General features: G+C 42.0%; 1 protein-coding gene across 9 annotated transcripts in view; it reads left to right on the forward strand.

The window, feature by feature from the left end:
- Nucleotides 1–9,314: 9,314 nt before the first annotated feature.
- Nucleotides 9,315–26,348, forward strand: part of LDB2 (LIM domain binding 2) — a 376,577-nt gene continuing 359,543 nt past the window's right edge. For all 9 annotated transcript variants that reach the window (XM_029948404.1, XM_029948414.1, XM_029948408.1 and 6 more), the window contains exon 1: nucleotides 9,315–9,661. In XM_029948404.1, the coding sequence (XP_029804264.1) occupies nucleotides 9,530–9,661 (132 nt within the window). In that variant the 5' untranslated portion in view covers nucleotides 9,315–9,529. The remainder of the gene's footprint in view (nucleotides 9,662–26,348) is intronic.

Consider the following 26,348-nt stretch of genomic DNA (forward strand, 5'->3'; position numbering starts at 1 on the left):
AAGTAGGACCATATTTTTTGTATCATAGCTTCTTTATGCATAGAGGGAAAGATCTCTAACTCAGCGGGGGCATCACAAAGATATAAGATCTGAAGATGTAATTTTATGTAAAGCACCAGTCTACATTTGCATGGCAACTAGCAGGCAATCAGTAAATGATGCTATTATTGTTATTATTATTACAGGGAGAGACAACAAACAGGGTCTCCTCGCACTTCCTTCCAGCTCAGCTAAGCAGGCATCTTTGTGCTTGGATATCAGAGGCTTGGCATACTAGATTTGTTTCCTGTCTATTAAAGTTCCAGGGATGTGTACCACAAAAACAGCTTAAATCATCAGACATGCATTTTTTCAGAATTCTGGAGGGCAGGACCATGCTGCCTCTGAAGGCTCTAGCAAAGAATCCTTCCTCGCCTCTTAGCTTCTGGTGGTTTCTGGCAGTCCTTGTGCTCCTTGGCTTATAAAGGCATCACTCATTTATGCCTCCCTCTTCACATTGCTGTCTTCCCTCTTTGTGCCTTTGTGTCTCCAGCCACTGGACGTAAGCCCAGTCTAATCCAATTTAACTTGACTACATCCACAAAGACCTCATTTGCACATAAGGTCACATTCACAGGTACTGGGGGTCAGGACTTGAAGATATATTTTGGGTGGACACAGTTTAATCCACTACACTTACCTTCTAGTGAGGACCCTGCCATTTGGACAGGCCCCCAGAGTTAGAAGGATGAACTCTGGCTCAGGCTACAAGGGTGAACCTGTGACCTAGCACTGGCCAACTCTCTAGGCCACAGTGATTGGTTTAGATGTGGGCATTTAGACTCAACACTGGCATTTTTATTGAAACTCCAATGGAGGAAACTTCTTTCTGCTTGGCTAATTTGGGGACTAGAAAGCCCGGCCCTGCCTACAGTCACCATATGGATAAAACTTGTCTGTGAATAAGAAATGCTTTCAGGGCTTAATTTGGGACCCTGGGTCCTATTGTACCTGAACTCAGATTCTTCTAACTTTTCCCATGACATAGGCCAATAAATTCAATTTTTTTTCTTTTTTGCTTATGGCACTTAGAGTAATTTTTCTTTAACTTGTAAACAAAGAGTCTCAAATAATACGTTGTATCTTCTCATTTATATTTTTGTTTCTTCTTGAGAAAACATGTTGCAGATCTATATGGCCAGATACTAGAGAAGGTCTGTTCTTTGTTCTCTGGTAGTTCACAACCTGGTGTGGACACGGCTGTGGACTATGGTGGCTGACAGCATCAACAGAGAGAAGTCAGACTGGCTATATCCAGCTCCCAACCCACCAATTATTGGCTGGGTAAGTTTAGGCAAGTTACTCAGCCTCTCTGTGCTTATGTTTCCTCATCTACAAAATAGGAACACTAATAGTTTTTATCTTCTGGGATTGCTGTAAAGATATAATGAGTTAATATGTATGAAATGCTTAGAACAATGTCTAGCATTTCGTAACAGCTCTATAAGGGATTACTTACTGTTATTAGGTGTTCTTCCTTGATTCCCATAGTGGCCCTATGAAATTAGTGCTATTTTACAAATCAAGAAACTAAAGCTAACTTCAGTAACACAGTCATTGGTGAGATCCAGTTTACACAATAAGGAAGTGATCCAGAGTGCAGTTGGCCACATGGTTTCCCGTGGGTTGGAAATAGATTACAGAAATCTCAATAGCAGCTCTGAGATCTTTTGAATACTGAATAATTCATGACGACAAAGGTCCTCATAGGTAATTGGATCCTGGGAAGGGAGTTGCCGAAGGTATAAAATTTGCCCATTTTTGTTTGTCCAGTACCTAGTGTTGTGCCTGACTTGGAATAAGTACCCAATACATGTTTTCTAAATGAATAAATGAATGAATAGCTTTTATATATCCTTATTAAATGGACAGTCTGGTCTGGAATTAGGGATGAAAATTGCTAGGACAGCTCTCCAGGGACTTATTTTGATAAGTTTTCATCCACTTATTTTACAAAAATGTACTGAGCACCCCACATGTGCTGAGGAGCATGTTAAATTCAGAGTGTGGATGGGTGGATAAAACCAACACATCATCCACACTCCTGGAATTTACAGTCTCATAGTGAACACAGGCAACATACAAGTAAGTAGCAAATGCAGACATGATTACAAATAGTGATCAGTGTTGGAGATCTAACAAAATTCTGTGATGGGAAGTGATGGATCACGGATGGGTTTTTAGATCGTTTGGTTGTGGATGACCTCCTTAAAGAGGTGACATCTTGAGCTGAGACTGAAGGCTAAGAACGAGATAGCCAGAGATGAAGAGAGGATGATTCCAGAATCTCGAGGAAGGAGCGTGGTGTGTACTGGAAATGCAGTGGAAGGAGCATCACCTTAGGAAACAGAAGTATGGATGTGGCTAGAAGGGTAAGAAAGGGCCAGAGAACAGAGCGCCCAGCACACAGTGGGCCTTCAGCGAATATTTCCGGAGTGATTAAATGAATGTTGGATGACCCATGCTATGGGTTGGACTTTGCTGTTGATACTTGAGAAATGAGTTGTTTTCAGTGGCTACGGTCTTCTCTAGTCACTACAATTACTTACTAGATTTGGTTTAGTCAAGAGAACATTGGAGGATGACAGTGGACACCACAGAAAGGAAACTCAATATGTGTTCAGAACTGCAGGGTGGGGACAGATTACCAAGCTCTTTGGCATAGTCAGCAAGGCCCTCCTTAACCATGGAATGGCTCCATTTATAAGTTTTAAATGCCTGAGCAATGGCAACTGGTACCGATGAGATGATGGCCTTTAGGAATCCCACAAACTCAACAGTCATTTTAATTCTAGGTGAGAGCCATGAGCAACAGGAGATCTTTTTCAGCCTCTGTTCTGGGTCTTCTGTTTCATATATTCCTGAGAGAAGTTTCTGAGCAAAGGTGTGCTAGGGATGCTTTTGACTGAAATCAACTTCCCAAGGCAGAGTTCCATGCTTGGGTCTATCTGACTCCAATTTATCCCCCTCGTTTCTGCAAAGCAACTTGCTCAAACAAAGCACTTTTCGGGGCTCCTAGGTGGCTGAGGTGGTTAGGCATCTGCCTTTGGCTCAGGTCTTGATCTCTCAGTTTGCGATCTGTATCTCCGCTTCGGGCTCTGGGCTGACAGCTCAAAGCCTGGAGCTGCTCCAGATTCTGTGTCTCCCTCTCTCTCTGCCCCTCCTCCACACATTCTCTGTCTTTCTCTCTCACTTTAAAATAAAAAAATAAATAAACATATGAAGTATTTTTTAAAAAATAAATTAACATTAAAAAATTAAAAGACATAAAAAAGAAGCACTTTTCTTGCCATTTTCAGATTCCCTGGGGCCCATGTAATACACTGCACATTCCTTCCACTGGCCCTTAAGCCTTCTAGAAAAGGCTTCAATAGCTTTTTACTGTCTCTACTTTCACAATATTTCTTGACTTTGCTTGGTGTCAAACATGTTCGTTTCCATGCTGTCTTCTCTGCTTGCATGGCCTTTCTCTCTGACAAATCTGTTGAGGTTAAATACAAATGCCAACTCCTCTGTGAAGCCTTCCTTGAATTAACTAATTTGAATGAATCTCTCGTTTTTTTTGGAGGCTCTTTGTAAATTAGCATTCCATTCACTGATTTGCAGATGCCTACCATATTATGCCTTAGTTTTTTCCTGTCCTGTCTCTACTGCTGATTTCAGGTGCTCCCAGAAGATCTTGAGCAGGGGCTACACTAACAGCAGTGAGGCCATTGTGGAGTTTGAACTGAGGAACCATGAGATCATGACCCAAACTGAAGTCAGATGCTCAACCCACTGAACCACCCAGAGGCCCTAAGACTCTTTTTACAGAATAGCAATCGGAGGCACAGAGAGGTTAGTTAAGTGCCCAATGTCACACAGCTAGATGCAGGATTCAAGATTCAAGCCAAGTCACTGAGGCTCCAAAGTTCATCCTCCACAAGACTATCAAACTGCTTTTCTGTTATAAAGACCCTGGAGGAGAGGATTAGTTCTTCAAGTAAGCTGTACGGTCAACACATGGTGCAGTACTTTGTACAGTGTCAGGACTCAATATCGACTTGTCATGGATGAAACAAGCACATGCTTGTGTACTAAGTGACCTGAAAAGAGAGGCTATGCCATAAACTTCTTTGTTTTCTTTATCCCCCCGCCACATCTTAGCTGTATCTTGCACAAGTGTGTTAGCTGAATGCTTATGGAATGAAAGGGCAGAAAGGAGAAGACAGGGCACAGAAATAGCTAAGGAAGGGCCAAGAGGGGGAACAGAGAGTGGTAAGAAAACTGGCTTTCTGAAATAAGCTAGCAAAGGAAATTGGAGAAGGTGCAGTTGGGTAGACTTTAAAAAGGAGAAGGACTTTAATCCCTAGAGGGATCAGGCAGATAAGTGGAAATTAGGGACAGGGGCTGGAGAAGGCCACCAGTGATGGAGGGAGAAGTGGTGGCTATCAGGTCCCACTGCATGCCTCCGACATGGGATGGGGCCAAGGGTTGCCAGACTTTATGAGTTTTCAAGAGAAGATGAAGATCCGGATTTCCTATGAAATTCTTTGTTTTTGTAAACTGTTGGCAAATATTTCAAATTAAAAGAAAAATAAACACTCTGTGGGCTAAATCTAATGTGAATATAGAAAGAGGAGGTCCTGAGCTCGAAGGTCAGGCCAGCTTTTGAGTCACCTGGAATATCTGTGTGAAGACTTCTGGAGTTTATTTAATATACACCATGCAAAATTATATGTAAACTCATGGCTCACTCTTTGGAGGTGATATAAGACTGTCACGACAAAGGTGAGGTTCATTCATTTTTTTACAGTATGCAAATATTGCTTATTGGATTTCCCTATGGTTTCTCAAAGGAGTTGATTTGCAGCCTGAACATGAGCACATCATTCCTCTTCTTTATCATGCTCAGCCCTGGGCTCCTAGAATGACATGAGTTACAGCTGGTCCCTCCAGAAACAGGGAAGTGGCAGAACCAGCCAGGTGACCTGACTGTGCAAAGGCTACACAGCGACACACGGTTTTGGGAGTACGTGCTGGAAGATTTGGGGCAGCAAGAAAGGTGGAAGTAATGTGGTCAGGCTTCAGGAAGAATGGGTAGAAGTGGGGGTGAGGGACAATGGGTACCTGAAATTAATCAGGACAAACAATAAAGTCCAAGGAAGTGGAGACACTTCATCCTCTTGTCTTCTTCTCCGTTAGGTGTGTGTGGCATGAGCACCCACCATGGGCTCAGCGTCACACTGGCCACTAAGGTCGAAGAACAGAGATGCCCTAAAGATGAAGATGGACCTGGACTTCAAGCAACAAAATACATAAGAATCTTGTCCCTATACTTATTAGCTGTATGACTTTGAAGTAGTTTCATAGCATTTTGAAGCCTCAGTTTCCATATCTGTAAAACAGGCAGAGAAGAGAGAAGTCAAACCAATCGCATGGGTTTCTCGTAAGATCAATAAAGAATATTTGTGTGAGCCACTCAGCATAACATTTCCCAAATAGGTGGGACTTAACAGGTGATAGCAATGAGCACGTTTACATGTAAATTCTCCACCGGAAGAAAACAGAAGATACAGCGTTGACCAAGATGGGAGCATTGTTCTCTGTCTCTTCCTTGTGTTTGCAGCAGCTCCCTTCACCCTTCTCCACAGTTTTGCTTCCCAAACGTTCAATTACCAGTGGTCAGCTGTGAACAGGAAACAGAAGCTTCTCCTTCTGATGAGCGTCAGCAGTAGGCTGGTGCTGCGTCCTATGCCTGCGTCACTCACCTCCCTTCACCTGTGATCTCAGGCATGTTATCATCTCCCACCATCACAAAGAGGGGGAGTACAGTACAGTAAGATAGTTTGACAGAGGGACACTGTTGTCACACGACTTGTATTACAGTATATTGTTAGAATTGTTCTATTTCATTATTAGTTATTGTTGTAATCTCTTACGGTGCCAAATTTAGGAATTAAACTTTATCAAAGATATATATGTGTAGGAAAAAACAAGTACATACAGCGTTCGGTGCTAATGGTGGTTTCAGGCGTCCTTGGGGGGTCTTGCACATACACCCTTCGGATAAGGTGGACTGCTGTATTTCCTTCACAGCACACACTACAGTTTGAAATTATGTTCCCAAAGGCTTTTTAGTTCTCCTATGCTGTCTCCTTTCTCATCCTCAGTGAACTGCAAGGGGCTGGAGGACACAGAGCATGTCTGCTATCTACATTGGCCTCCCCGTGTTCCCTAGCACCTAAGTATGTATTAGGTCCCTAACAATAATATTTTTTTGAGAATTTATATGTGTGGGTTCTTTTAAAAAATTCTTTTAAGTTTATTTATTTATTTTTGAGAGAGAGAGAGAATGAGCAAGTGGGGGAGAAGCAGAGAAAGAGGGAGACCCAGAATTCCCAAGCAGGCTCCACATCATCAATGCAGAGCCCAATGCGAGGCTCCATCCTATGAACTGTAAGAACATGACCCGAGTCAAAATCAGGAGTCCCGCGCTTAACCCACAGAGCCACCCAGGTTCCCCTCTATGCGTGGGTTCTAATTGCAGCCTGTTATCTCATCTAATGCTTTGCAACAATCTTATGGGTTGTTACTCTCATTGCTTCCTGCTTAAAAACAGTGTGACAGAAGGTACAGAGAGATGGAGTCACAGAGTCACCCGCTGAAGCTCACAGGGAAGGGAAGTGGTGGAACCAGAATTGAAAAGTGCTTTCGCCAGTGCTATGGTCCGTGCCCCCTGCTTCCTCAAATGGAGTATTGGTGGAATACACGAATTCATGAAGGATTAATGAGAAAAGATTCGGAGGGAGGAAATAATTTAATTGGGCAGAAGCTGAATTAGAGTTTACGGGTAAACAAGGAATACAAGTACAAATGTGTGCATGCGCCAAACAAGGTTGTAAGGTTTAGGAAGAGCAAGTATAACAGACCAACAAATAAAAGGGGTGTGTGTGTGTGTGTGTGTGTGTGTGTGTGTGTGTGTGTGTGACAAAGATGGACAGGGAGACAGAGGGAGTGAGTGCAGGTCTTAAGGTGCCCTGTGTGCCTTGCCTGGGAATATGGGCATGTTCCTACTGGTGGCAGGGAAATGGTGAAGGGAAAACATAGGGCGAGATCAGCTTTTCTTTTCTGCAGCCAACATTCTGATAATAACAAGGACAAATCCCAAGTTAGAAAACAATTGTCAATCGGAGCAGGGAGACAGTGTGGAGACTCTTAAGGCAGCAGAGATGAGAGGCTAGGTGGCCGAAGCATTATAATGTTTTAGATCTTTCTGAATTTAGTCTTAGGTATTCACAGGAAGCAGGATTTCTAATTATAACTTGAAATGGTCTGCAAGAATTAACAAGAGTAAAATTTTACCTTATATTAGAAAGAATTTCCCTAAATGGATTTTTGAGCTTTTCCTTTTTTGGGGGTCAATATTGGGCTGCACATGTCTGCTAGGTGTTACTTTGCTTCTTTTTCCGAAATAGCCACGTAAACACAAACTCAGGCAGGCACTAAACTCTTGGAACATCTTTAGTTTGGGAATCTAAACACAAGGAACCGTTAGAATTTGCAGTGGCCATCATTCCAAAACATAAATCAAGCCAAATTTGTTTGAAATCTTGTCTTTAGGAGGTTGTGTGTTTTGACAAACCTTGCAGCAAATTTAGTCCAGCTTTTGGATTTGTAATGAAACCTGAAACCGAGCGTGCTGGCCTGCCCTAGGGTCTTCTCAGCAAGTTCCAAGCAGCCTTAGTGTAATGCGTCCCCTAATCTCATCCTGGCAAGGGACACGACTGAGTTGAGTTGCACTACAAGTTTGGGGCAGACCCTGCAAACATCTCCTCCAATCATGGAAAAGGGAGGATCAAGACAGCAATTTGGGGGTATTTATACTCCTGAGTATTCTTAAGAGTGTAAATTACAGAATTAGCAATACCTTATCCCCTGTTGGCTAGTGACTTGAAGATACCCCAAGCCATGATTGGGGCAGAAAGTTAATTAATCTGCTTATTAAAAAGAAGAAATGTCTCATTTGCATTCATTTACATTCAGGGTCTTACATGCATCACCTTTTTGGTGGTCTCTGCTTTCTTTTCTTAATACCACAGACCTAGCTAGGTCTTATTTTGCTCAATACATTTACATTTTCTGCATCTGGGCTTTGTTTAAGGGGTATATGTCTGGTTATCATTGGTTCCAGCAGAATTTGGAACCAATTTGTCATATAGATCATTTAGTTCTCTGTAGAGATCTTTTCCCCTCCCTTGAGCGGTGCCTGTTTTCTTCCATTATCATGTAACTCGGTTGCAAAAAGATTTATGTTCTTGACCAATCTTGGAAAATAAAGACTTTGCCTCCATCAGAGTTGGACATGTTATTTGGGGATGAGCCATTCAATTATCTGCAATTTCCTACTCAACTGAATTTTCCATGGTCATTTTGGTGGGAGTTTCCTCCTGGTTTCTTTTCCTATCTTATTTGGAGGTTGACTTTAGGAGGTTTTTTTTTTTCCTTCTTGGGGGGGGGAAAAAACCCCATTGCTCCATGGGTGTATCTTAGGCATTCACATTCAAAATGATTGTTTTACCTGAAAAAGCTTCTGTAACCTGAACCCAGGCCCCTTTAAACCTGCTCAAAAGTAGCCTTGGGAGAAGAGGGAGGGGCTGGGAGGGGCTGGGATGAGGTTGATTGGGGAGGGTGGGGGTGAGGAGGGGTGGAAATGCAAAGAAGCCCTTGAAACCACCGCAAGTAAAACCCAAAACTATATAGGGAGATTAGTGCAGAGGGAAATCCTGGGCTTTCGAGTGAATCTCCAGCTCTGATACAGGGGACCACAGTGCGGTGTTTCAGTGTTTTGTGGTAATCACATCTCTGGTATGTTACAACAGTGCGACTGTCAGGGGTGAGTGGCTCAGGCAGCGGTTAAACCACCTATATGCTAACAAGCTTAGCAATCAAGTTGTGAAGGGTCCTGGCTGGAGGAAAAAAATTAAAACCAAACCTTAGATTTCTGTCAGACTGTGAGGAGAATTGTATTTTTGAACTAGTCTACAGTGTGGACAGGAAATGACCTCTCCACAAACTGCTTCTTTAAAAACAAGCAGTGGTGCCTAAAGCTATCCAGCCTCTCTCTCTCTCTCATTCTCTCCCTCCCTCCCTCTCTCTCTCTCCCTCCCTCCCTTCCTCCCTTCCTCCCTACCAACCTCCCTTCCTCTCTGAAGCTCCTGCTCTCTCCCTCTCCCTCCTCTCCCGTGCTCCCTCCCTCCCTCCCTCCCTCCTTCCCTCCCTCCCTCCCTCCCTCCCTCCTCTCGCTCTCTCTCTCTCCTCTCCTGCAGTTCCCAGCCAGTGTGTTCAGCCTGCCTGCCTGCCTGCCTCTGTGTGTGTGTGTGTGTGTGTGTGTGTGTGTGTGTGTGAGCGTGTGCGTGCGTCTACTTTGTACTGTGAGGAACACAGCCCATGTGCTCTGCATGGACGATACTGATACTCTGTTTAGCTTGATTTTCGACAAGCAGGCAAGATGTCCAGCACACCACATGACCCCTTCTATTCTTCTCCTTTCGGCCCATTTTATAGGAGACATACACCATACATGGTACAGCCAGAGTACCGAATCTATGAGATGAACAAGAGACTGCAGTCTCGCACAGAGGTAAGTACTCCAACCTTGGGTGTATGTTTGTGTATTTTTTTTTTTAACTGTGCATGGGCTTTTCCTGGGCTGCTGGCTGAATTCTGTGGGAAGTGTCCCACTAGATACTACCGCGGATGTGGAAATGAGCGCCAGGATGAATCCACTAGTTTGAACGCTGGGTTTTCAGGCACAGCAACTCTTGGAGCTGGGGACAGTTTCTGCCGGAATCTTGAAATAGACAACCCAGCACTCGATTTGCCTGCCGGGTCTCCAGAAATGCTGTTCTTCCAGAACTCTGGGGTTTGCAGGTTCTGAGTCGGTCCCGTGAGTGTTTCGTGAGATATAATTCCGAGGGATTTTGTGATCATTTGCATCTGGCAAAATAAATTTTTAACAAATCCCAGAGGAAGTCTGCTTTGACCTGCATTTGCTTTTCAAAGTCCTCAAAATCGAGGTGGAGGGGGAAGAAGGGGGAGCCCACACACTTTTCAGAACTAGCTCTGGAGGGACACATTGTGTATTTCCTTGTTAAATTCAGAAACCAGTGGCTTGGGGCAAGGGGGTTCTCGACTTTCTCTTATCGGGGCTCGGAGTGTCTCCTAAGGAGCTCTACCTTCCCCAGGAGCCGGCTCAGCATTCAAGTCAGCTTGAGTTTTGCATATTTGTAATCTTGTGCCTGAGAGGGGGAGCGAGTCTCTGCCTCCCCGGCCAGCAGCTCTGGGAGCAGAGAGAACAGGACTTTCAGAACTTTGTAAATGCAAAACTCCAGACTGCCTCCTGCAATTTAAATATTTAATGCCAGTTGACTTTTTCTCTGTGCTAGCCTGGCAGGTCTTGGTGCTGGGTTGTACATTTGCCTGTAAATTGGTGCTTTGTGTTGAAGTGTTCTGAGAAGGAGTTTGTGATAGGTGCACCAAAGTCACTTTGGGAAGTAGAAATCGCTGGAAATTCCGCCTTCTCTGCCGGAGTACAAAATACCCAGAGGGCTGATGGCAAAGAGCTTTAAGGAAATAGGCTTGGTGGAATTGTAGATTGAAGACTGAGTCTCAGCTCTGAAAGGGGGCTCAATTAATGTTGTAGGATAAAATAAAGCACACTTGCTTAAATTGTCAACAGAGCCATGGAGAATTCATGACGTTAAATGCATTTAATACAGCTAACAAGATGTGACCTGCTTTCTGATTGGCTAACTCCTGGACCAGGACTGATGTTTTTTTTAAAAACACTGGGTTGTCTTTAGCACTCCTATTTTCTTTATATGTTAATGCATCATAGAAGTTAAATATAATTGATGATGCTGTTTCTCTCCCCAGAAACCAGTAGCTTTTACAGAAGTGTAAACTCTGTTTTGCGTAGGGTGGCGACCTGTTGGCAGGGAATGATTTTCGTGTGTGTTGTGGGGTGTGTGTGACGGTTTGTATAGTTCATCCAGGTTTTTGGAACTATGTGTTGGACTCTTAAATTCTTGCATGAACTACTGGTTGTCACAGCCTGCTTATCAGAATTAGGGGGATAGAAAATGTCTTGTAGTTCAGCCACACATTAATTGCAATACAAATTTGAGGTTAAAAAAGGTCTTAAAAATACACTTGGTTGAAAACAAGAGAACAGGGGCCATTAAGGCTCAATTCTTGAACAGCAACAGGATTTAACAAAAACCTGCATCCAGCTTAGGTTTTAGAAAGTTTTTGAGAAGTTGTGGAATGAGGTTTTTCTCCCATCCCGCTTGGTCAGAAGAACAGGCAGATTTCTCTGATATACAGGTTCTCCTGTGCTCCTTCCTAAATTCTCACTTGGCCAGGTCTGAGCTAGACTATCTGGGGTACTTCCCTGCCCTGACCCTCACGAAAATCTTCAGTTGCAGAAAGGTCCCACATTTGTTTCCCATTTGAGAGAAAACCTTTGAGAAGTCTCCCATTGGTAGTATGTTTCTTAACAATGTCACATTATCTTTTGTGAGAGCTGGACTCAGGAACTCCTACCTTTTGGATTATGGGGTATTACTTTTAAAGATTTTCCTCTGAGTAGAAAAAAACAGCTTCAGAGCTCAAGAAACTAGAGAGAAAAGCTTGCTCTGACAAATCTTAAAGATTTTTTAAAACCTCTCTGACTGTGACAAAAAAAGGACTGTGAACTGTTTTCTGGTATGTTCTAGAGCCAACCCCGAACATTTACCCCCTAATTAGATCCTTTTACAATTATCCAGATAATTGTCCAGGCACTTCTTTTCTCTTTGCCAAGCAGTAAATGATGTCGTGAACCCATGGCCATAAATTTGTTTTCATTTCGTATAAAAAAAGAGAGAATAAAATAGTTTCTCCTAAGATATTTAAATATTAACATTAAATACTACGTTTTGATTATAGTTTGTAATTGGAAAAGAAAATATTTAGGAAAAAAAACTTTGTGAGAAAGTTACATTGTGCCTTTACCAATAGTGATTATTGCTGATAAAGTTGTTCTGAGCTCTAGAGATGGTTGACATAAAATAACAATAATTCCCAGCAAGAGTTATCAGATTATTCACACACAAAATCAAATGGATCATTGAGTGACTTTTGGAACTTAACCAATGCATTCAATCATTTTGGACAAGAGAGATTCACTTCTTTCTCCTGTCTTCTGGTTCCTGCTCCTGTGTTACATGGTATTATTTCACTGACTTCTCATTCCACACACACACCCACACCCACACCCCCACACAATCTGGGTAATACTTTAAAGTCCCTATTCCTTTTTTGATATAGTCTTGGCTACAAAGAAATTGTAGTAAATCTATGTTGAATGAATAAATTGTAATCATGTTTGTGGAAATTTCCTAGAAACCACCTTTTTTATGGAAAGGAAAGAAAGTGGTCAAGAACCAAGGGGTTTACCTATTCTCCTTGGGTGGCTGACACCCAACCCCTTCCCCAGCATTCTCTCAAGTGATTGGTGCATTTCTTCCAATTAAATCAAATCGAAGTCCATCAAAACTGGAAGTTACAGTTTCAAGGATGCTGGATTGGGACTTATACTGTTCTTAACTTGTTTCCATCACTTGCTAACTATTTGGCATGGATATCATGGTTCCACATCAGAAAATTCCCTTGTGACACCCCTATAACTTAAAAATTCAGATTCTGCAGACATCCTGGGTTTGATTTTCTCTTGTATGAGAGAGTGTTGTGAGCCAGCATGAAGAATATAGACATTATTTCTTGGTTCATGGTATTCAGTTCAAAGTCACAAATGGCACTGAAAGAATGGGGTGATAGTGGAGAAAACACCTAAAGCAAAGACACTGCCAACCTTGTTTAAAGTAGCACTTGGAGCTTGAAGTTCCTGGGACAAAGTAGCTACTCAGTAAACTTCTGTTACTGTGTCAGTAGAATGGAAGAGGAGAGAGAGGCGGAGAAGCATGTCATTGGCGTTAATTCTGATGCCTGATACGCCCTGAAGCTGCTTTGGGCATCTGCTTGCCATTGCCCTAAAAGTGCTCTTTCCTCCGTCCTCCACATTTATTTTACCATGAGGCAATTTAGATCCATAATCTTCATGGCATAAGAAAGCACGTATCTGAGAGATTATAGGACCTTTTCAAAGGAATATAAATGTACTACAAAGCAAACAAAGACAAGAAAAACATGTCTTAAATGCTATTGGCTGTTCTGGGAAATAAAATTTATTTGCAACATCAGAATCTCAGTGGAATTTCATAAAGAAATGCGTGGGTGTCTTCCCCGTTCCCCCCCCCCCCTACTTTTTCAATGAAATTAAGAGAAACTCTTTGAGCTTTGCCACACTGTTTGTCACTAGTAATTCCCAGGCAGTAGGAAGGGGGTGACATTTTCCGTTGTGTTCCCAAACTCATGTATGGTCTTGCTGTCCCACATGTATCTGGGAGGAACACAAGTGCACAATCACACAGTTAGTTTAGCATTGCAAACAGAGTGTGGTCAGACAGGCCATGGAAACACGGTGTACAGATATCTGAATTTGTTCTGTAAAAAGCTTCAGTAATCACAAAAACAGCATTTCCCCCCCCCACTTCCTGAGGTCTGTGAAATGAAAATATAGGTAAAATTATGAGACTCATGATAGTGTCTTTCATTTTTTGAGAAAGGAGTTCACTAATGTTGGATTCCTCTAGAATTTCGGAAAGTTTATCAAGTTATAAAAATCTTCCTTACCGTTGGTAACTTTTCTGTACTTTGTTCTCCTCATTCAAACGACCACACTCGTCCCCATTGCAATAAAGCTGTTTTTAAGTATATATATATATTTTTTTCCTGTTGGCAATGCGCTCATTTTAATAAAATACCGCAAACTCCAGGAAAGTGTGGGTTTCATTATGTATTTGTTCTGTTTCAAGGGTTTTTTCCTCCCTTTCTTTTATCAACATTACACATCCCACTCCAGAAGAGAAAACCGTGATTACAATTGGAAGCCACACACACAAGGTTTTTATTAGAATTACAGTTTTTGGTTTTACAGGATTTAATATGAACGTGAGAAATATTTGAAGACCTTGAAATTTAAATCTATTGCTTGTACCCTCCTTGCTCTTCTCTCAAATTCCCTGGGGGGGGGGTGGGGGTCTCATTCTTCTCTTTCAGTTACATTTTCATATACTTCAGTCACAGGGTTTCCCGTTGGAACGTCATGTTTATTCATGGGGTAGCTTAGAATCCTTGATGTTCAGACGGAGGCTAGTTAAAACGAGATGAGGTATTTTGGATAGGTAGAAAAACATGAGCAATAATGCTTTGTGATAACTTGGATTTTTTTCCCCTAGAAATTTAGAAAGAAACATGCTCCATCACTTTGCATCATATGAATGATTTCAGTGTTAAACACAGAACTTTCCAAGTTTTTTCGAAGGGGGATGGTGAGGAGTAGGGGGAGGGGGGATTGGTAGTGGTAAGGAAAGCGGTTTTGAAAATGTTAAATGAAACCAAAAGTGCAGTTTTTAAAAAGGAGAACTTCCAAGTTCTTATTTGTCAGAATCTACATGGCCTCAGAAAACAAACTGCAGGACCCATACCGATTTTATTTTCCCGACGTCTTTTTATTTCCCCCCCATGCTCTGACGATGGGAACTGTTTTTAATTAAAAATTGCTGCAAACTAACTATTAGTCAGGAGGCCAAGAAGAAGGAAAAAACCTCTCAACTCCCATTCAACACAGATTCTTATCAGCCTAAAATCAATGCACATTTAAATCTCTCCCTTTTTGGTGTGTAAATGATGATATAGGATTTAAAACAGTATGCATTTTTTATGCATCCAGCTTTTTGTTTGGGTTTCAGAAAGAAATTAATTTAAATTGTATGGAGAACAGGGCTATAAATCTCCTTTTATTACATTTGTCCACATTAACTCATTTTTCACGAGGAACACAGAACACCTCCTTTCTGAACAAGCAAACAAAACATAAAACAAACAACCTTGAAAACAAACAAACTTTATCCATCATCAAGAACAAGATTCATCAACTTATTTGGATTTGGTTGGTGGTTTTCAAAAATATAATTGATCTGGGAAAATAATCTCTTTTTTAAAGTGTCAGAAAACAGAGCTTTAAAAAATGTTCATCTGATGTAGGGTACATATACCTTTGTCATTATCTGACAAAGATATTGTTTTTCTTTCTTTCTTTCTTTCTTCCTTCCTTTCTTTCTTTCTTTCTTTCTTTCTTTCTTTCTTTCTTTCTTCCTTCCTTCCTTCCTTCCTTCCTTCCTTCCTTTCTTTCTTTCTTTCTTTCTTTCTTTCTTTCTTTCTTTCTTTCTTTCTTTCTTTCTCTTCCTTCCTTCTTTTTCTCTTACTTTCCTTCTTTTTTTTCTTTCTTTCTTTCCCTCCTTTCCCTTTATCTCTTCTTTCCTGCCTTTCATTTTCTCTCCTTTCCCTTCCTTCCTTTCTTCCTTCCTTCTTTCCTTTCAATAGTTTAAGCCTAGATTTTAAAAGAAACTTACATTGTAAGAGCATGCATCTGGACATAGGCAACTATCAATATTTAAAACAAAATTCGGTTGTTTTTTCAAGAATTGCTGTATTTTAGGCAATGACAATATCTGGAAATACAAAGATGATTAAAACATTTTCTGTCCCCCTGAAGCTTACAATTTGGAAATAAAGGAAGACATACAAACCAAGTCTTACAATGAGGTGCTATGATAGATTAATAGAAAGTGTATTGTGGGTGTGTCCAGGCACTGAAAAGTATCGGCCCTTCTGAAAGGCGGTCAGGATGATAGTAGCCAACATCTCTGGGATGCTCACTATGCATTGAACATGGTGCTAAGTGCTTTCCGTGGGTGAACGCATGTAATCCTTATAATCACCTCATGAGGTAGGTACTACTAACTGCGTTTTTACTGAGGAAACAAAGGGTTAAGTAAGTTGTCCAAGGTCACACAGATGGCAGTTTAGTTTTAGAGGGTTTGGTGTTAACTTCTCTGCTCACCTCTCGGGAGATAAGAAATGCTAGCTGGACTCCGGTTTCACCTGTAGGCATTTATTAGGTGAATACATTCATTTTTTTCTCCCTAGGACAGGTTGATTTTGGCAGTGCCTGGAAAGTTGACCTCATTTACCCATCTTTATTTGCCCAATTATCTCTCAAATTCCTGACTAATTTCAAAAGGGACCATGTGAAATTTTAAAGGATGGTGCTAAGGTGGAAAATATACCCTGGATTGAAAAAAAAGAACCAAAATGACACTCCCTGTTGAAGAATGAGTGTTTGCAATATTCATTTATGTGGTCTTCTCTGAAAAGTTGCTAGAATCTTTGTGGCCTACGATGTAAAATCATCACAAACTTTAATTCTTTTACTTAAAAGTAGTTAGGTTTCCATCCAGCCCTGGACCCTTCTCAGACATGCTCTGTCGAAGATGGTGTTTTAATTGTCTTAAACAATTAAGTATTAGGAGACTAAATTAGAATCAGAATTTGTCACGGTGTTAGCTTCCTTTGCAGGTCATCGGTTAGGAATCTTAGAAGGGCATCTGGGTGGCTTAGTCCGTTAAGTGTCCGACTTGGGCTCAAGTCCTGATCTTGCAGTTTGTGAGTTCGAACCCTGCACCCAGCTCTCTGCTGACAGCTCAGAGCCTGGAGCCTGCTCAGATTCTGTGTCTCCCTTGCTCTCTGCCCCTCCCCCTGCTCACACTCTGTCTCTGTCTCTCAAAAGTAAACATTAAAAAAATAAGCAAAAGGAATTTGAGAGAAAATAAAGGCGCACAGGGGCTTCCCACCCACCTAGTTTGACCCTGACCCTCTTGTCCGAGATAGTCTCCACACCCTGTGTCTCTGCATTTCTTTGTGGGAGGTGATGTTCCCTACCTACCCTTGCAGCCTTCCTTCAGCCCCCAGAGAGGCTGTTGTCTTTATAGTAAATGCCTGCACTTAAGATGGGTTTCCACATTTATCCACCCCAAGCGTGAGATGTATGCATTCTCATTCTCCTTGAACAGACAAAAGAAAAGTGAAGCCCAGAGATACGGAGATGGAGTTCGTGCTCTTGCATCCCTGGGGACTGCACCTAACTCCTCCATTCAGTGCTCTCTCCCAAAGCACTTGGGAAAGACTCCCCACTTCCTTTTGGAAGCCCTGACTTGCCCTCACTTTACCACCACTTTTCACTAACCTAATTTAAAGTTTTAGGCTTCTGACTGAAAACAGAAGGCTTAGTGTTAGAGATTTGACAGACCCCCGGAAGAAGAGGGGAGTACTTTGTCCTGGTGACATCACAACCCCATCCTCTCTTTTCAGGGTTAGGATGGCCACCTAACTCTGCTCCCTGTTGCCTTTCTCCATCTTGAAATCTGTTCCCAGCAAACAGCCACAGTGATACATTTGAAAAAAATTTTTTAGATGTTTATTTATTCTGAGAAAGAGGGAGACAGACCATGTGTAGGGGAGGGGCAGAGAGAAGAGGGAGATGCAGATTCCGAGGCAGGCTCCAGGCTCTGAGCTGTTGGCACAGACCTGGACGCAGGGCTCGAACTCATGAACTGCGAGACTGTGACCTGAGCTGAAGTTGCACGTTTAACCAACTGAGCCACCCAGGCGCCCCTGCAGTGAAGCATAAATCTGATCACATCTCTCTCAGCTTTCCCTCACACCTAGTGTCAGCTCCAACTCCTTGCTCTAGCTGCAAGAATCAGTTGATCCTGAGGCCCAGGCTCATCTTCTACATGTCCAGTGGACTCCAGCCACAAGGAGCATCTTTGGATCCATTAACTCTTCGAGCTCATGCATAGCTCAACATACTTGCCCTTGGTGGGAAAATGACTGTACAGATTTCTCTATAAGAATCCATATAAGTATTAGCAGCTCAAATTGAATTAGAAGTTGGCCTGAGGTTGACTTTATTTGTAGGTAATCAATTCAATATCTCAAAGAAAGCAGTGACCACGAAGGGTAAGCGTCCAGCACTTAGTGGGTCCTCTACTGACCAGCTTAAATGTCCCTTTCACAGAGAAGATCTCCTGGATCACCTCAGTTAAAATTCCGTCCCTTAACCCCACTCACTTTCTATTGCACGTCCTGATCATTTTCTTCATAGAAGTGATAGCAAGCTGATATTTTCTTACTTCTAGTTTATTTCTTAAGCATCTGCTCATCTCCTATAGAATATGAGCTGTGTGAGGGCAAGGGCCTCATTTGTCTTGTTCAGAGTTGTCACACCCCCTCCCCCCTCCCCCCATGGCCCATAGCACATCGTTGGTATGCAAAATGTATCAGTTGAATAAAGGAAATTAAGTTGTAGCAGCATCATCCAGGTCAACACTGGAATTTACCTTGAATCTTACCAACAGTTACAGCTGGAAAAGAATCTGTAAGCCTAATAGCCTGATGAATGCTCACTAATAGAATGCTCAGCCAGACCTGCAGAAAAAAGAAAACTGAAGAGGGAACTTTTTCTGTGAAGAAAACATTGACCTGAGAATCTTGCCTTCTGGGTGGTGTGAATCTGTTGGGAGTCTCCTGACTCCTGATTAAAAATATTTATACTTCTCCTAGTGGTTTTCCTTATCTGATATATCTACCACTTCTCTCTCTTTGGATCTGCCTAGAAGCCCACAGCCATGAATTATGATATGAATCATGACCATACCTCACATTTCCTGGAGCACTTTGCATTTTGGGAAAGGGCTTTCAGGGCCATTAATTAGCTTGTTTTAAGTGATTTGCACAACAGAAAATAAGGGAAATTATATTAGTATATGATGTTGTGGTTTATAATAACTTTGCTGACTAGTGTGTGTGTGTGTATGTGTGTGTGTGTGTGTGTGTGTGTGTGAGAGAGAGAGAGAGAGAGAACATGTGCGCACGTGTGTGTACAAGAGACAGACAGACAGAGATTCTTGTCCCGATCAAACTGTGTTTGGGTACCTGTGCACCTTCTAGTTGGAAACCTTGCCCAGTGTTTCCATCAGTGACTTTTTCTTTGGGGTGATAAGAGGGACGTGCATGGAATGAAAAGATCTGAACTCAACTATGACTTATAACAAGTCAGATCTGATCCAAACCGGGCTTTGCCTCTTGTGTGCTGTGTGATCTTGGGGAGATTTCTTAACTTTTCGGAGCTTTTCTAAGCTTTCTTAGCCTGAGTGTTAGGTTGGGAGGTGAACGGCTAAGGCACGTAACATGCCTAGCACAGCCATCCACCCTTGTGTACAGTTTTGCTTTCCTGGGTTTCATTTATCTGTGATCAACTGAGATCCAGGAGTGGATGATCCTCCTGATATATTGTCAGAAGGTCAGTAGTAGGCTAACACGATCACAATGCCTGTGTCTTTCACCTCCCTTTGCCTCATCACATAGCCATTTTGTCATCTGGCGTCATCACCAGAAGAAGGGTGACCACTGTATACTGCGGTATTTTGAGACAGAGAGATCACGTTCACATACCGTATTCCAGCATACTGTTATAACTGTTCTATTGTACTGTTAGTTATTGTTGTTAATCTCTTACTGGACCTTATTTAGGAATTACACTTTATCATAGGTCTGCACAATAGGGGAAAGCATGGTATAGAAGGGGTTTGGTACTATCCACAGTTTCAGGCATCCATTGAGGGGTCTTGGAATGCATCTCCTACATGTAAAGGAGGATTTCTATGTTTAGCAAGTGCTCAAAAATGTGAACCAAGATAATGATAATAAGCTGTTGCCCTTATTCTCTATCCTATCAACAAATTAAGTAGTGTAAGTAATGTAACACTGCTTGAGTTCCTGAAACTATCTTTAAAAATTTTTTGCATGGCTTGTACTAGCATATTTCAGTTTAATGAACAAAATTTGCAATGATGTTCTAAGACTCGTGGATTTGGTATTCACACAATATACGCTGACATGACCAGGCCTTTTCACTGTTATACAGTAGTGCTGACATAATAATCATATACATTCTTGTAACCGCAATCGCCCCCAAAATCCAGGCTGTAACTATCTCTGAGACATACCTGTAGTTTAGGAGTAAGAATTGACCAAGGTGTGAGACACATGCACTCTATTCTGTTGCGAAAAAGCTGTGTTCAGGGTTTGCTCCGGCTAAGAACTGGAGCAAAGTGGAGACAACAGAATATTGAGAGGGTCCCTTGTTCCAGCAGAGCCTTTATAGGGCCACCTAAATGGGGAGCACAAACCTGCTGGCTCTGCCTGGCCATCTCATTCAAGGAGGCGCACTTCTCAACACGCAGCTTCGCACAGACTTCTCCAAGGCAGCTGCATCAGCACTGGCTGGAAGCCGGAAGCGCCACCTGCGTGTCAGGACTGATAACAGCCCTGCCAATTGATCATCCACTGTGACACCTTGTGGCTTGCTCCTTAACACAGTGAAAACGCACACGAGTGGAAGTGGCGATGTGCTGAATGGCACCATGTGGTATCGTTCTGGCCTGAGGGATCAGGTTGATGGGGAGGAAAGCTGCCTCCTTCCGTTTTCCTTCCAGATGCATCTGGGCCTTCCAATATGCTGATACTGATATGTCCCACTAGTATTAGGGTAGAGCTTCCTTGATTTTTCATTACTGAATTCTTTAAATTACGCATACCTTCCTACGTTTCATCTCCTCTTCCTTTCACCTCCTTGGCCAAGTCACCTGCGGTTTTTATATAGAGCTCCACATTAATATTTTGTTATCAATTTCCTAGTCAAGTATCTTGCATAGCTCAAACATTAAGTTATTTGCATATATATATATATAGGAGGGTAGTGTTTGTTAAATTTTACTTCCTGATAGAGTCATTTCTTAGGATTCATGAAGATTTTATCTTGAGACTGAAAATTGGGTAGACAAGCAAAAGCTAAGCTAATAAACAAGGCTGACCCTTTGGCAGTGCGGGCGCGCGCGCGCGCGTGCACACACACACGCACGTCTTCTTCTGCCTTATAATTTTAGCCATGATCACCCTGCAGTTGGTTAAAATCTCTTGCCTGAAACTGAAATGAAGCAGTTGGTGCATATCTCCTGCCTTTGAAAGGTTCTGATGGAGAACATTTGGTGGAGACTACAACCCTCAAAATAGCTGAATCCTAGAATTTCAGAGCTGGAATAGACATGGAAGATCATCCAGCCCTATAGCTCCTGACTTTGGAAGTGCAGAAACCGCGCACAGGCAAGACTCACCTGGGCTCCGAAGTGCTGTAAAATTGTCTCAGGTTTTGTAAATCCAAACACTAGTTGCCTGAGAATAACCAGGAACTGCCCACATTAAACACCATCTTACCAACTACTACCAGTCCTATAAAAGCTTTTTTTTTTTAAAAAGTTTATGTATTTATTTTGAGAGAGAGAGAGTATCCAAAGTAGGCTCCACACTATCAGTGTGGAGTCCAATGTGGGGCACCATCTCACGAACCTGGAGATCATCACCTGAACTGAAATCAAGAGTCAGACGCTTAACCGACTGAGCCCCCCAGATGCTCCATGCAAAAACTTGTATGTTTCAAATCCCTTTCACCTTTTCCCGTTTTCTGATTGCCTTAAAATAATATCAATCTTCAACATCGTGCTGGTGATCTTGAAACACACATCACTAGCTTACATCACTATAGGATTTTTAGGGCACCTGGGGGGCTCAGTCTGTTAAGTCTTTGGCTCAGGTCATGATCTCCCGGTTTTCTGGTTTGTGTCCCACATCAGGCTCTGTGCTGACAGCTCAGAGCCTGGAACCTGCTTCCGATTGTGCGATTCTGTGCCTCTTTCTCTCTTTGCCCCTCGTCTGTTCATGCTCTGTCTCTCAAAAATAAATAAATGTTAAAAAAAATTTAGAATTTGTGATTGTTGTCTCTGCCTATTTATTTAAAATTAAATTGTGTATGTTTTAAAACATTTTAATTTTTCTAGTTTTAAAAACATGCCACATTATTAGTATAAAGTATTTATAAAGTACAACAATGTGCAAAGAGGTATATATACACATTTTGCCTAATATACAAGCAAAATTATTGTTAACATTAGTATATAAGTGTAATCCACACAGGCATGTACATCAACCTTTTCATGCTTAGGAACTCATTGGGTACCTTTTTGAATCCAGCTTTCTACACTAAAATTAGGAGTGTTTCACCACACTCTTAAAACTTTTAAAATATATTTTGAATTCCCTGAATTTACACTTATGCTTGTGTTTTAAAACATAAAACAGCATCTAAGTATTAAAAAAAATTATCTAGCTCCTTTGTGCCATGATTTTAATGTAAAGAATTAGAATTCTTAACAGTCTGTCTTGTCCCTCAGTGAGAGAGGATGCTGGTACTAAGGATTTAACTGTGGTAACTATTATGATTACCATTAGCATGTAATACTAGTCAGAAATCTTCACTAAGGGCTCTCTGTCTCCTTTTAAGAATGATTTTCTCTCCTGTTTGAGGGCAGATTCTTGCCCCCTCCCCTCCGTTTTTCTTTCTCTTGTATTATTTCTGAGTCAAGAGGTGCCTGGCATGCAACCTTGTGTAAGGTCCATAAATCAACAGATTTTGCACAATTTATACTGGGAAGAAGGAGCTTGAATTGATGTTAAGAGTTAGTGTTGATCTAGAACCAGTAGACTGGGGTATAGCAAGTTAATTTATGACAGCGTTTGAAGGACATACATGCGATTCAAGGAGAAAAGTGATATCTCAAAAAGTGGGCTGTATCATGAGTTGTGTGCAATGTTATCTTATTTTCTTCACTGGATCAAAGAGATCCTTGGGGTCAGGTACTATCTTATTCATGTTTGTATCTTTCATGACAATTTACATTCTCTGTGGCCAATAGTGGTCTTTTTTTAAAGACACATTTCATGGAGGCAGCCATTTTGTAACTAGATTCTGAGTTATCACTATTTTAATATGGGTAATATGCATTTTATAGATAAGCTTCATACACATATGCTTCTATTACTATGTCGTGGTGTGCATATCATACCCAACACAGCACTGGCATTAAATGATTAACTTCTGGAGTCATGCAGACTTATTTTTCTTACTATTCATATGACCTAGAGTGAATTAATTTACCTTTCTGTGTCTCAGTTGCCCTTCTGGGTAATGTAGGAATGCTGATAGAAACTATGTCTTTGGGTTTTTATGAGGACTGAGTGAGATCATTCTTACAAAGTGGTTAGCATGGCATTTCTCCTCTCTGTGTGTAACTATTATTATTATTATGACTTATTTGTGTAGTGGATATTGAACACTTACCTTACGTGATATTACTGGTCTAGAGATGGAGAAGGAAGGAGTTTAGTGAGGGCACAGTAAGAATTTGTTGAAAGGAGGGTCTTGAGGGCTCAGTGAGGATTTGGCAATTTCAGAAGGATGGTGGGAAGAAGGTTTTTGTTAGAAGGAACGGGACATTTAAAGATGTTGAGGAAGGGTGAGGATATGGGCATGGCTGGGGCTCGGGGTCTGGGGAGCCAGGTCAGTCTGTATTTATATATGTGTCAGGTGGGGTTGGTGAGGGTGGTAGGAGATAAGCATGGAAAGGAAGTGGGATTCTGCTTGTGAAGGCTTTGGTGTGCTGAGCCAGGACGTTTGGTCTTTATCCTTTAGAGACTATTCATTGGATTTCACATGGTAAGTGCAAGCTGGGCCCTGATGTGATTGTTTTGTTTCTCTGTGTCTTGGTTTCCTCATTGGGAAAATGATACAACAGTAGTTCTCACCTCAGGATTGTTTTGGAGAATTTAATGAGATGAGGCCTCTATACCCTTAGACCAGCACCTGATAAATGGTAGGGATTAAACCAGCATTGGCTTCTACTGTATTGGGCATAGGAAACCAATAAAGGTAGTTTTTCACCTGGGTTATGTGTGTGGTGTGTGGTGTGTGTGTGTGTGTGTGTGTGTGTGTGTGTGTGTGTGTCACAATTTGATCTGCTTTTGGGCAAGATCCCTCCGGTCACTTTGTGGAGGGGGGGGACAAGCAGTCTGTCTTGGAGCATATTTGTCTGCTGAGGGAAAGGAATCGGTGAATGGGGAGATGCACAAAGGAAAAATTACACACAGTTACTGGCTGACGGAGCTATTTTTAGCCTAGTGTGTCTGAAGCAACGGATGGATTTTCATGGCATTTTTTCCTAAAGATGCAAAATTAACGTGAGCCAGGGTTATGTAACTTGCCCAGGGCTACTTTATTTGTCCACCAGTGAGGCCCATGATGTGGTTCATGAAACTTTTCATAGTCGTTTTAGAAGATGGGTCCCCAGCTCTCCCACCCTGACTTTTCCTTCTGCCTCTGACAGATTTGGGAAACCAGAAGTGATGCACTATGCCTTCTGGGAAAACCTCCTTCCATGGTTAGCCAACCTAGCACAAGGACCCCTAGTGATGTGGCAGTTAGTGAGTGAAAAGGCAGAGTGGGGAGAGAGAAGACAGAGAGAGCTGAAATCCTCCCATCTCAGAACATGTACCGTAAGTCTCAGAGACTCAGGCTCCAAGGTGGCAGGCTGAAACAACAGTCCATGAACATCAGGCACACGGAAAACCACGGAGGTAAACTGCCGAGACTGGGTGGTGTTGGGTAGTGACTCTTCCCTTCCCTCCGTGACATTTGATGTGATGTCATGGAGCCTGTGGATTTTTTTTCAGTTTAGGAGTGGGTTTCCTGAACCCTTCTCATAGCTACTTTCCTCCCCAAACTTGAGCCTATGGCCTTGGATAAATCTCTCCCTTTCCTGAGCCTGCTTCTTCTTCCGACAGCTCTGGCATAGACGAGATGTGAATGGCAAGGTTCTTTAGTTGGCCCCAGAGTCTCTGACTCCCATTAGGTGGACTATTTACTCTGTTTTTAATCTTCTACATTAAAAATAAAATCAAGGTAAATAATGCGTTATTGACTCTCTGTCAGGCCTCCTGTTCTTTCTCTCCCACCCTCACTGCTGAGGGGAACTTGCTGAGTCACGGCATCTTGCTTTTCCACAACTGGCTGGAGCTGGAGGACCACTTCATCTCCAAATACTGTGAGCTCCATTGTCTTAAAAACTGCACAGGAAAGAAGGTCCAGGGATTGTTTTTTCCGGTCATGATAAAAGAACCACAAAATGCAAATGCAGTGGGTGCCCTGTACTGTCAATTTTTTTTTTAAGAAAGGTTAAAATTCATCTGAACCAAGACTAGAAAATAAGCTTAAGGTGTTAGGTCATTCTGCAAAGACTGTTAATGCCTGTTGGCTGAGTGCATTAGACTGCTTTGAAACGATCACTTGTGTGTACTATTTTAAAAACTGCTTGCTGGGTGGTGATTTAAACCTGTTTTTTTCTGGACTCAAAACTTCACATTTGTCTGTTGAAAAAAAATACTGTATTTGAGACAAATAAACATTAAAATATAGTTTATTGTATTTCCAGGCATTTGTCTGCAAGGAAAATATGTCAAGACATTTATAGTTAGAAACTGAAATCTCTGCCTTAATTCAGTCCATTGTATTTCCAAGGAGCCTAACCATATATGTAGTATTACCAGGTCTCCAGAGACCTTCTTGAAGGGATATCAGATACTCTGGGTATAACAGAAGAGTGGGGGTTGGGGAGAGAACGGGTGGGGAACAGTTTCCAGTCCTAATTCTCTACTTCCTGTGATTCTTTTTTAATGGAGGCAGGGGAAAAACAGAAAAGAGAGAATGCTTTTACTTTTATGACGGCTTTGATTTTAAAACCGTTAAAGAAGTAGCATTTACTGTGGCACCCTGTAGTGTCTATGATGGGATTGCATTGGCTTATTTATCCCTCAATAACTGATTGAGTTTTTTTATTATGTGCTCACTGATGGAGGACAACAAGCAAACCCTGCCCTCAGGATGCTCATAGCCTAGTGGGGAAGGCGGCTGGTTAAATGTCTACTTATGGCTCAGGGGTGTAGGTGACAAGGGTCCTGATGGGCAAGACCGGGCTGTTGAGAACAGTGAGGATAGAAGTTATCCAGCAGAAACTGCAATAGTGTAGCACACACATACATGCGGAAATACACATGCACATGAGCATGCATCAAACATGCATGCATACATATGCACACATGCACACACACATGTGCACACTCTAAGTTGCTTATGGTATGTCGTAAATTGTGACCCAAATATTCATAGTTTTTAACCTAGGGCACTCCTAACTTTTTGGCAATCTGCATATTTGATGATCTTTAAAGGAACTGAGCTACTTGAGCATCCAAACCCAGGGAGATAAAGCCATGGAGCATTAAAATGATGGCTCCAGATGAAAGGAATGCTGCAGCAT

The sequence above is a fragment of the Suricata suricatta genome, chromosome 1 (genome assembly GCF_006229205.1).
Source record: "Suricata suricatta isolate VVHF042 chromosome 1, meerkat_22Aug2017_6uvM2_HiC, whole genome shotgun sequence".
Lineage (NCBI taxonomy): Eukaryota > Metazoa > Chordata > Mammalia > Carnivora > Herpestidae > Suricata > Suricata suricatta.